This window comes from Electrona antarctica (genome assembly GCF_951216825.1).
Source record: "Electrona antarctica genome assembly, chromosome: 19".
NCBI lineage: Eukaryota > Metazoa > Chordata > Actinopteri > Myctophiformes > Myctophidae > Electrona > Electrona antarctica.
Genome location: NC_136800.1, coordinates 31,656,781 through 31,669,390, shown reverse-complemented (window position 1 = coordinate 31,669,390; position 12,610 = coordinate 31,656,781). Strand labels below are relative to the sequence as shown.

The 12,610-nt window shown below is 43.7% G+C and overlaps 1 protein-coding gene across 2 annotated transcripts in view; it reads right to left on the bottom strand.

Moving 5' to 3' along the window:
- Positions 1–2,898: 2,898 nt before the first annotated feature.
- LOC306943326 (neuropilin-1a-like) overlaps positions 2,899–12,610 on the bottom strand; it is a 160,892-nt gene continuing 151,180 nt past the window's right edge. For both annotated transcript variants that reach the window (XM_079529583.1, XM_079529582.1), the window contains 7 exons: positions 11,945–12,133; positions 11,101–11,142; positions 8,684–8,824; positions 7,269–7,621; positions 6,749–6,845; positions 6,554–6,598; positions 2,899–6,421 (listed from right to left, as the gene is read on the bottom strand). In XM_079529583.1, coding sequence (XP_079385709.1) covers positions 6,156–6,421; positions 6,554–6,598; positions 6,749–6,845; positions 7,269–7,621; positions 8,684–8,824; positions 11,101–11,142; positions 11,945–12,133 — 1,133 coding nt within the window. In that variant the 3' untranslated portion in view covers positions 2,899–6,155. The remainder of the gene's footprint in view (positions 6,422–6,553; positions 6,599–6,748; positions 6,846–7,268; positions 7,622–8,683; positions 8,825–11,100; positions 11,143–11,944; positions 12,134–12,610) is intronic.

Sequence of the window (12,610 nt, the reverse complement as noted above, 5' to 3'; positions counted from 1 at the left end):
AGATCAGGGAGGATCAGCCTCTTGAGAAATATATAGAAATTGGTCTAAAGTGTCATCTTAAACTGGTTGAGTGGCTCTAAGATTTTAATAATAAGCCTCTCTCTGACTGTACGTCAATATACCGTGTTAATTTGCACAATATTTTCACTTAAGCACATAGCCTATGCCACTCCTTGTGCATCACACTTAGGCCTAATACAGTGTTTCTGATTAAAACCAGGGGTGGATCCTCCTGTGTCCATGGGCCCCTGCCTGCATGGGCCCCAATGTGAACCCCAACGAATCAGGGGGTCACGGTGTGAATGAACACAGGAATGACCCTGGCCTGGCGACATATCAATAGTAGCCTACAGGTGTGTTAGATGTTAGGCTACTAAGCAGTAAGCAACAACTCTTTTTCAACCACAGCTAAAGTTTGGGAACAGACGCCATGAGACAAAACACATAAAAGGAAGGAATTCTTTTTTAGTGATTGCTTTGATAGCGCCACCCGCCTTGGTGAACAAAGGGAACTTGAAAAGGCATTGTAGGGGGACAGTCAGCGTTATCGGCTGATATACTGACAATAAGCCTCTCCCGACCTACTTATTAATAAATCATGTTTGTATTTGATGTGCATGACACACCTTTTCATAATTTATCCTGCCTTCATTTTCCATAATAAACTATTTTCTTGTTCTGTTAGCATTATTTGAAGTAGCATTATATACTGAAATGTAAAAGTGGTGGTGATTTATCTCAGGCCTGAAAAGTTTGCCCAATCCTGTTCTAGAGTATACAAGTATAGGGGGCCATGCAGCAACCAGAAAGGACAGCAAAATGTCATGTTGTAAACAGTCAGTTCTTGAGACTTACTGTTGGGAGTTGGGACCCTGTGCAGGCCTCAAGTAGTTTGTTGCCTATTTTACCTGTTCATAAAATGTATCTCTACAGTAGGCCTATGTGATATGTGATGTGATATGTGGGCTCCTTTGGTGCATGAAATTCAGGGTCAGGCTCTGGAACAGGACCCCCCTAACCCAGGCCATGCATTGGCCGGGTCCAACATAACCTGACTCCGCCAGATGGGGCAGCAGAGAGTAGGCTACACTGGGTCCGGTCCAACAGGCCCCTTCAGGGATCGGGCTTAAAACAAGGTTTTACTTTACAAATCACTTAAAAATTAACTTAATCTAGTTGTATAAGAAATTTAATTTGTGTATCTTTACAGAACGACGAAAAGTCTTGAAAGCAAATGAATAACAGCCAATTAATGACAAGCTATGTTTCCCCTACAATAACAGACTAACAGGCCACACACAACAGCTGTTAATACTTATGGCCCCATATGTTATGATATGACATATGAAGTCACCATCTAATCTCTTCTCCTTACATCACCACACAGTCATTTGAAATATATTCTATAGGCCTATGAGGGGAGGTTTACTGAGCATGTCGTTTGTTGTCAAATGTTGCCAGTGTTTGGGAAGTTACTTTCAAAATGTAAAAGTTCTTACATTAATGTTACATTATTACTTCCTGTGCCAAATATTGCTTTATATATTCACTTTCACAAAAACTCCCTCAAATGGACCATCAAGGACGTAAATGTTGAATGACCCAATAATGTTATAGATCAAATAGATTTTTATCTACCAACAGTCCAACATATCAGAAATGATGAACCACAACTCAGCAGCTGCAGCACCCTCTGCCGGCGCAGAGTATACACACACGCACGCACGCACGCACACACACGCACACACGCTCACGCACGCACGCACACACACACACACACACACACACAGACACGCGCACACGCGCACACACACACACACACACACACACACACACACACACACACACACACACACACACACACACACACACACACACACACACACACACACGCACACACACACACACAGTAGGCTACTATGTACTGTACCTAGTCTATCAGACATAGTGGCACCTTTATGTTTGTATATCTCTTAAATGTTTAGTATCTGTGGTGTTGTTTTTCAATATCCATCTTTTGTATTATTATAATTATTATTTTGAAAACCTAAATAAAAGTCAAAATGGTAGGCTATGTAGTATATGTACATCCGCAAATTCAGTTTCTGAAAGTAAGACAGTACATTTATATTGCATTGGCTATTCATGAAAGTAGGATAATATTATTACATAATAATGTGTGGCAGCCCGAGTACAGAGACAGACAGACAGACAGACAGACAGACAGACAGACAGACAGATTGAAAAGACAGTGTTAAAGCACTGCAGGCAGCCTTGACTTGTCAGTTGTTGTCACTAGGCTATCTAATAATTAAATTAATACAAAAATAATGTGATGACAGCCACACATCGAGTTAGACCTAATTTGTACAACAGTGAACAGTGCATACATTGGCCCTGCCCCTGACAGGAAACCTCAGCCGTACCCGTACCCATAACCACCCTAACCACATGAGTTTTCGCATACCGGTATTTACCATAGACAGGCTATTGATTCATTTAACACAAGTGACTATTGTTAGTTGCTGCTGGAAAAAAAAGGGGGGGGGGGGCAACTAAAACAAACATCTACTCTACTGGTCTACTGGATGGTAATTGTGCGGGAAGGTAAAGTTATGAAATTGTGAAATTTGTATAATGATCTGGGACAACACGTTTTGTATCAGCAATACTGCCACCTGGTGTTTATAAGGTGTTATGGCACGAAAGCTCATGCTGCAGTCAAGCGATGCAACTGAAAAAAATAATAAAAAATAAACCATCTTCTCCTGCAGATGAACAGAAAGAGAAACTGTTTTAATTAGAACATTTATTTGATCCAATTCTTTGGAATGTAGTAGTCATTGATCAGAGTCTGAGACGACAGGGACGGATGGATCTGGATGCTGACCAGAGAAGTTAAAGTACAAACATTTATTTTTGTCACTTAAGGCCTCACTGCTATTGAACCACTTTTTATTGTCCATTTTTCCTGTCTTACCGTTTTTTCTTTTTTATTCTAGAGCTGAAACAGCAACATTACAGAAGCAGTATTGAAAATAAAACCTTTTTCTTGTCATAGAAAATAAAACAGCCAAAGTTAAAATGAACAAACAAAACAAACAATGGCACATACATCAGTGACGGTACAAAAACACAAGGTGATATTACCAAGTAAATAAAAAGTGTTACGTTTCCAAGAAGAGACACCGTAATATGCTTTTTCGAGAATGAAAAACATCTCCGTTAAATTGTACATTTCAGTTACACCGTGTCAGCTGAAACTTTTGTTTGCAAGAATCCACAATAACACTGTCCTTTCCTTCCCTCTTTCTTCCTCTCGTTCATAAATCAATACCATAAACACATAGATTTGTAATTATTTTTTAAATATATCAGTGCAACATTGTGGTGTCTTTTCTTTTTTTTCTTCTTTTTTTTTACATCCAGCACTGCAGCATCCCTTCTCCTTTAAAGGGACAGGAGCCCTGCTAATGATCTGAATGAAAAACTGGAACAATCTATTTTACACTGAGCTACTCTTGTGTTGCACATAAGACTTATACCAAGGCAGAAGCTTAATTTATACTTTGCCGCATGACATTGGCGACACAACGTCGTGAGACAAATGATAAATTAGGCTCACCGCTCGAGTCTGTCACTCATAATGTGATTGTGTTACTGTGGACTCCCCCGGGCTGAGAGGTCGATTGGCTCAGTACAAAGGATTCTACGCAAAATGCTACATCAACTCAGGCAACACAGGGACATTCAGCACGAGGGACCACCTATGACAATGTGTCAAAGAGCCCTTCACACGGTTCAATGGAGCTTCTTAGTACTGAACCGTGTTGGTGGTGTGCATGCGTGAACCGGTGTTAGCCTCCATCTCCCAACTGCAATTCCACCTAAACTCACATCACAGGCTTATTAGAAAGTCTGTTTTATTTACCGATCAGTGCGACAAGGCTTTGGTCTAGACTCGAGACTCTAGCCTGCTTTCTGTATTGGGTAATTTGCACACACACACACATACAGTTCATGATGTACGCAACATTTCCATATCTGTTCAAGACCCAGACCGGATAAGCAACCTGCAAGCAACTTGATCCCAGTCTAACCATTGCTGTAAACGAGTCAATCGAGGTTAAAAGGTTTGAGTGTAGCACCCTGGAGGAACATGGTGAATATTCATTATAATTGTTGATTAATTTCGGAGGACTTCCATGTTACTTTGATGTCGAGCTGACTCAAAGACCCAACCAAACAGATGGAAGTATGCAGTTGTGAAATTTAAATCACATTACCAAATCACAGCAGCGGTGTTATCGTAGCTGCTGTCACCATAGCACACATTAGATCATACTTTCACATGAGAGGGGTGGAAATATCTCTTTTGCCTTTCGCACAATATAGATTTAGTTGTACAAACTCCATCCCCAAATAGCAGTCTATTGTGGTCAGAGTCAGACCCAACATCTTACGTGATCACTTCCAGCAATATCTATCTAGTCTTCTGGCTGCCGTGAGACTGCCAAAACTAAGTAACTCAGGTTGCAGCAAATGTAGTCCTCATATTCTCCCTCCTCAAAAACTCAATCTCCCACAATGCAAGTGTCATAATATTGTTAAGGTCCATCTCCCAGGTTTGTCTCTGCACCAGTGACTCAACATTCCCCCGCATTTGCAGTGCTTAAAAATCATTCCGACTTAGAAAGGATGCTGCAGAACTTGCGTCTTTTTTTTCTATAGAAAAGGGCGCTCAAATATATTAAAACCTATGTACAATATGTTGGATGTGTCATGTGCCGGGCTCTCTACGCATTTTACATTTCGTAACACTTTTCCCAGGCCTTTGAAAGACCCAGACCCATATGTTACTTGAAGATTTTGGACGGTATTATGATGCATGACAATGGTGGCTGAGCGACAGTTGAAGATTATTCACCACAAAAAATATCACAATATGTGAAAATGACAGAGAGGTCTACAACTACATACAATGTGTAGTTATAAGCACATTAGAGCTGAACAATAGCTGTTTTGTCCAACCTCCAAGACGTTTTGTTTTCCTTCCTTAAAAGGCTTCATTCACACGTCAACACCATTTTTCAGTTGAAAAAAATGACATTTGTGTCCAGTATAAATTAGCCATGAGACCTGGAAATGTCCAGATTGATTCTCCATACTTTCCCAGACATTCCAGGTATGCGTAGGAACCCTGGAGGTGATGCCAGCCGACGCCAACGTACTGCTATGATCAGAACACAACCAGCAGAATCAAAAGGCAACAGAAATACTGGAAAAATAAAAAGGCACTATCGGAACCACACATGGACCGGGCAGGTCAGGGAGGAAATGACCCCCTTCACCCTGGGATGGACACGCACGCACGCACGCACGCACGCACGCACGCACGCACGCACGCACGCACGCACGCACGCACGCACGCACGCACACACACACAGGAAATGATACATGCACTCCACTCCATATACACAAATGCAAACAGACTGCATCTGTGACCATGCATGCAGCCAGACATGCTCTCAGGCACACACACACACACACACACACACGCACACGCACACGCACACGCACACGCACACACACACACACACACACACACACACAGGGACATACCATGGCTAGCTTAATAGCCAGATATCTGGGTAGCAAATCAACGGTCACTCTGCTTCTTCTATGAAACAATGACGTCCGAGGGGGGAAGCGGAAAAATCAAAAATAAATCTAATCTTTCCAGAAACAAAAGTTACACAAACGATAAATACTTTCATCTGAATTGGTCTCAACACCAGCATGTGATTACATGAACTCAACAAAGCACGCCGAAGAAAACATACGAAACAAATATAATCCTTAGTTTTCTTTTCATTGTTTTCTTTTTTCTTTTCTTTTTTTGCTGTACAGATTTGTTTATACACAGTGCCCCCTATAGGTAAGTCCGTTCCACTGCAGCTCCTGAGAAAAAAAACACATTGGCTCAATCATTTTTTTCCAGGCCCATTGCTTTGCCGTCCCAATTGTCAGCTTAAAGCCCCTCCTCTCTTCCCCCTGGGGTCCTTTCCTCCCTCTCTCATGATTGGCTGCGTTTAAATGTCCTCGTTGGGAGAAAAAAAGGCTCCACCCCCCTTCATCTTGCCGCTCTGAGCGCCTCACGCCTCGGAGTAGTTACTTTGTCCGTTTATCTTGTCTTTCTTTAGCTTGACGCCGTCCACCAGCTCAAAGTTATAGTTCTCCAGGGCCGACAGGTTCCTGTCCGTCATGCTGCCTTGCGAGCAGGCGCAGTACAGCACCACGCCACAGATGGCGCCCAGGAAGACGCCCAGTGCCGACATGGCGATGATGGTGATGAGGATAGGGTCGAGGGTCTTCAGCATGTTGCCAGGGCTGCCCAGCTCGCTGGGATCCATGTCCATGGCTGCAGAACAAGACAAGGAGAACTATGAACATGGCTGTGTGGAACTGAAAGGTGAGACTGTAACTGGAAACTTAAAAAAGAAAAAAATATATTATATATATAATGTGAGAGATATGCAACAGGTATACGTACGCAGAATCAAGATCTCGGTGGGTGGAGACGTGGGAACTACTGGATCTATAGAGTGGAATAACATAGAGCAGAATAGAATGGAACAGAATAGAATAAAGTCGTTAAAGTAGTAGAGAAGAGAAGAATATAACAGACCAATATGCAAATCCAGTATAGTTGAGTAGAACATAATCTAATAAAATAGAAAACACAGACCTTTGCACTCCTCCGCGGTGAGTCCATCCATGATCTGAATGTTGTCCACAGCAATGTGTCCTGTACTGTGTCTGTCCCCTACACCCTCCACCACCACCTGCACACAACACCACTCAGTTAACTGTACTGTCCCCAACTGTGTGTGTGTGTGTGTGTGTGTGTGTGTGTGTGTGTGTGTGTGTGTGTGTGTGTGTGTGTGTGTGTGTGTGTGCATGTGTGTGTGCGTGTGCGTGAGTGTGTGTGTGCGTGTGTGTGTGTGTGTGTGTGCGCGCGCGCGCATGCACATTAAAATGTTACAGTATTTGTGTGAGAGCCAAAAGAACATAACTAAAGAGATACTTTTAGCATGAACATAACTTTAACACACCTTTTCTTTGGACACATTCATGCACAAACACCAGGGAACTCTTCTGGTGTTTCCGGCTTTAGTGCTAAGATGCTATAGTCCGAGTCTAAACGGTATGAAAACTAATGCAGGAGAACTTTTCTAAGCAGTCCCCCAGCAGCACCTTAACTGTACCTGATAGGAGGAGGTGGAGTGGGGCAGTAGGACTCTGCCCTCCCTCCACCGGCTGCCCTGGTGTCCGCTGACCGTCCACAGCACCTGGCCTCCGCCCATCTCCATCTTCCGCTGTTTGATGTGGAGCGCCCCCACGTGCTCCCCAAACATGTGGTACCAGAAGGACATGCACAGGTCTGCGTCCGGGGACGTGACGGGCAGGCTGGCGAGCCGCGCCACTCTCTTCTCCCCTTCCTGAGCCACCCCCACGTCCACCACTAGTTCCTCAATCTCTTCCTTTGCGTTGTCCATGTTTCCGTTCCTCCCTGTTTCCTTGTCCGTCAGCTGCATGTAGATGAAGTTCCCTGGACCACCTGCGGGTGGCAGCAGAAGACAAGAGATGAATTTTAGTGGCATACCTTCATTTGTCTGGTGTTTTATTATTGTGGATAATACAATTTTAGATAGACATTGAGGATTTAAATATGATGCTGCATTGGAATGAATATTAATTATTATTATTATTATTTATTTATTTTTATATAGCACTCGTTTTTCCTATAGCTAAAGATTGACATCCTGTACACCCCTCTGAGAACAGATACATTTCACCAATGTACAGGGGGCAGTGCTTCTAGCTATAGGCCTAAGCATTCTGCATCTCACACAGGGACATTTCAACAATGTACAGGGGGCAGTGCTTCTAGCTATAGGCCTAAGCATTCTGCATCTCACACAGGGACATTTCAACCCTGACAGAACACAGAAGCGCATGCTGCTTCCAGCAGTGGTGTAAAGTACATTTACTTAAGTACTGTACTTACGTACAATTTTGAGGCACTTTCCTGGACTATTTCCATTTTCCAATACTTTTACTTCTGCTCCACTCCACTACATCTCAGAGGCAAATATTGTACTTTTACTCCACTACATGTGCTTGAAAACATTAGTTACTAGTTACTTTGTGGATTTTGATTATTATTATAAAAAACATACATTAACCACTTCAGCCCTATATACATTTCGGCCTTTTGAAAATAGACGATCTACAAGCCCGATCTACGATCTGGGGAGCCCAGTCCAGAGCCCGGGCAGAGGCCTTTTTGGGGCGGTTCTGGACAACCGTGGGTCTGACCAACTTGACACTGGGCACTGCACCCCCTGCGGTGGTGTGGAACGCGTGTGTTGAATGTTAAGTCGGTGGGGCGAACGGTTCTCGAGTTACGTGGGTTACACACAGACAGACAGAGACATGATGGTGGAGATAGATTTTGATGCCATAACCTTTGTACCTTTACTCAAGTACATAATTCCGGAATTTCACGTGTAACAGAGCATTTCTACATTGCAGTATGTATATGTTTTCCACCACTGGCTTCCAGACAGTATTAAACCTGGCCACTCAGGATCACGGGACAGGACAGGGTTGATCTTACCTTTGTGGTCCAGAGTGGGTCCTTTATGGACGGCTGCAGAGCCACTGGTCTGTATGAGCCACTCGGCGTCGCTGTCGTCACCCTCCCTCGTCCAGCCGCAGAACGAAGACCAGTCGAAGTTACAGGCGAACCACAGGTACTCTGGAGAAGGAGAACATGTTGATTCATTGATTGCTTTATCTTTTGCACTTTATGTATCTATATTTATTGTGTTTTTCATGTCTACAAATTGATTTATGTTATACATTTTTGCTTAGCTGTAAAGCATTTAGTGCTACTATTATGAAAGAAACCTACATTTCTTTTCATATCTTGGATTCGGTTACAATTTACAATTACAATTTAAGTCCTCAAGAGCATTGTTTTAAAACCAGTGGGTTTTGACCTAAAGGAAGGAAGTCAAGAAAAAACAATACCATTATCCCTTCACAGACTACTGCTGTTACACCTACTAAACCTTCAGCTCTTAGTTAATCACTCTAACCTGTACATACAGATAATGGCTCAGGGGGGAAAGTACATACACACACGTGTGTGTGTGTGTGTGTGTGTGTGTGTGTGTGTGTGTGTGTGTGTGTGTGTGTGTGTGTGTGTGTTTGTGCATGCGTGCGTGTGTGACAGACAGACAGACAGACAGACAGACAGACAGACAGACAGACAGACAGACAGACAGACAGACAGAGTCGAGAATGAGGAGTGGTGTGTGTGTGTGTGTGTGTGTGTGTGTGTGTGTGTGTGTGTTTGTGCGTGCGTGCGTGTGTGACAGACAGACAGACAGACAGACAGACAGACAGACAGACAGACAGACAGACAGACAGACAGACAGACAGACAGAGACAGACAGACAGACAGACAGACAGACAGACAGACAGACAGACAGACAGACAGACAGACAGACAGACAGACAGACAGACAGACAGACAGACAGGCAGACAGACAGAGGGCGTGGTGCAACCAAATAAGAGACGGATGTGGCTGTGGGGGGGGAAAAAAAGCCTTCCCAGACAGAATTTATATTAAAAAAAGCAACCTCTCTACATCTTCCTCCCTGCCTCCAAACATGGCAGCCGTGTTCCGACTGCAGTGGCTCACCACACTGTCCACACTCCACATGAATGCAAAACCTCCCTGTACACTGCAGGGTGTTCCCTGATGAACTAATAGAAGACAGAGATGGACATGATGTACGTGGCTTCATTGAGACCACACAGTCGAACGGAGTGTTCATCTGAGACTTAAATTCATACTGCATATTTTACTGTGCCAAAGGCTTCTTTCTATACCATCTCTCTCTCTCTCTCTCTCTCTCTCTCTCTCTCTCTCTCTCTCTCTCTCTCTCTCTCTCTCTCTCTCTCTCTGTCCCTCCAATTCCCTCTTCATCACTTTCTCTAGCTATTTCTCTCTTTCAATCTCTCTGTCTACCTCTCTCTCCCTCAGCCTTCCGATCAATGCCATGACAAATGAGGCTAATTATACTAGACGTTTTCAAAAGGGTGACATGGCTAATCATGACATGGATGGTGTTTTTGGTTTCCCCTCGTCTCATATTTATTTATTCAAGACATACAATCTGTCTTTCAGGATAACTGATTTAGTAGCAATATTATTGCAGGATAAGTATTTTGACCTTCATTGTCAAAAGGTAGCTGCTGGTGTAGCAGTCCGGGCACCTAGGCCGATCCCGACGACCCTTGCTGCGTGTCAATACCCATCTCTATTCCCCATTTCCTGTCAGCCTAATGTCCTATCAATAAAGGCCCAAAAAGCCCAAAAATAATAACAAATTTTTATTTGGAGGATACATTCCTTTGTGAACCACCAGAGGGCTGTAATGAGCACACAGGATGAAAGGTTTGACAACCCATGAGTTTTATAGCCGTTGTCTCCCTCTCCCAACAGAGGAGTAACTACCGTCAAACTACAATAAAGGTGGCAGCGCATCTAGTGTCCACTTCTGCTTCAAATAACTTTAATTACATTGTCAACCAGAATGTCTCCTACTCGACACCAGGGTCTAAATGTCTCAATGGAAGAGTATAGGAAGACCACCTCCAACCACTGCAGATGTGATAGTTATATATATTTTTTTTTTTAATGTTTTGTTTGTGGCTTTCGCCTTTATTTTATATTTTTTATGGAGGGACAGACAGTAGGCTGACAGGAAAAGGGGAGAGAGATGGGGGGAAGACATGCAGTAAAGGCTGTCGGGATCGGGAGTCGAACCCGCGGCACACTGCCAGACTGGATTACCAGCCAAGGTGCCTGGACCACTGAGCCACAGCCCAGTGTGCTAGTTATATTGTATTAACATACCCTACGGTACAGATTGCATTCAAAGAAAATAAATTCTGGATTGTAGCTTTATCAAACAAATAGTAGAATGATAAAAGGAGGGGTTATAAACGAGGAGGTCTCACCTGGTATGAAGTCCATAACAGGATCTGCCACTGTGGTGCCACCTGCCAGAGACAGATGGGCACAGTCAGGGAGCGAGCAGAGGTCAGGGGAAATGGGTCTGAACCCGCACAGATGCCACCACCCAGCTTTCTATGCAAGTGTAATGTGACGCGTGCAATACTGCTGCACTGCAGAGAATCTCTTTCCATTTAGTGGAAATGGAGAATGTTCTAAGCATTCGTTTACCCCCCCCAACATTTTAGAACACAAACGTTATGTTTTAGCGGCAAACTAATGCAGAGAATATGGCAAAAAGCGGCATGTACATTTTCTGTTCAAGCAGTAAGAAGGGCTGGGGGAGAGAGAGATAGAGAGATATATGGATAGATATAGAGAAACAGTGTTATTTTATTCATTTGTAAGTAACTGAGAGTGACCAAATGTAACCAAATGGATGTGTAAACCAGGGGTTCTCAACGTTTTTGGCCGGGGACCCCCGAAAATGCTTTGGCAACGTATCGGGACCCCCGCCCCGCCCCCTCCCGACCCCCAATATAAATTGACTGCTACAATAACCTTAAACCATTTTGGGCGGGAACCCCTTTTGGTGTTTTAAGCATTGTTATAATTTAGCTATTTAAAAATAGCAGATCTACAAGCTCATAGCGCGCCACCGAGTGGCGCGCTACGAGCTTGTAGGTCTGCTATTTTTGAAAAATCATGAAAAAAAGAAATAAAATAAAAAAATCTTTTTTTTAAAAAAATAATTTGGGGACCCCCTAAAATAATTTGGCGACCCCCCGAGGGGTCGCGACCCACGGGTTGAGAACCCCTGGTGTAAACTTTCAGGATTCCACGGTGTACCTGTGACTGTGTCGTAGTCCATAGGTGTCTCTGCTGTCTCACTGGGACAGTCCTCTTGTCCCGCCTCACACTCCGTAGCAGCGGGGGTGGTGCTGGGAATGGTCACCGGTGCAGTGGTGGTGGCCCCAAACGTTGTCATGGGCAGGGTGGTGGCGAGGGGTGTGGTGGGGGGAGGCAGGGTGGTGGGCTCTGAGGAGAAGAAGAAATGCAACAAACACCTCATCAACACGCAAGAACATAACAGACATATCTTTCTATCGATCACGAGAACTATCGGTATGTGTAGATATACGGATGAATAGGGAAAAATATTAAGAAAGAAAGAAAGAAAGAAAGAAAGAAAGAAAGAAAGAAAGAAAGAAATAGTTACAATATAACAGGAAATGGGGTAAAACTGTGAAACCAGGAAGTACCTCCCAGTCTTAAGCTGAACCAACATTCCTGATTGGATTAAGATATATCCATGTTTGTTTTCTTCTTACACACACAAACGACAGTGACACCATGACACTAGCAGACCCCAGAGTCTGGTCTACATAGATGGTGGTATTCCAGTAACCTGAGCCACTATAGGCATTGCGGGTAGGTCCGTACTGATAGCTGGGTACCATAGAATAGATAAACACTGGGGGAGACAGAGAAACACTGGGGGAGACAGAGACAATA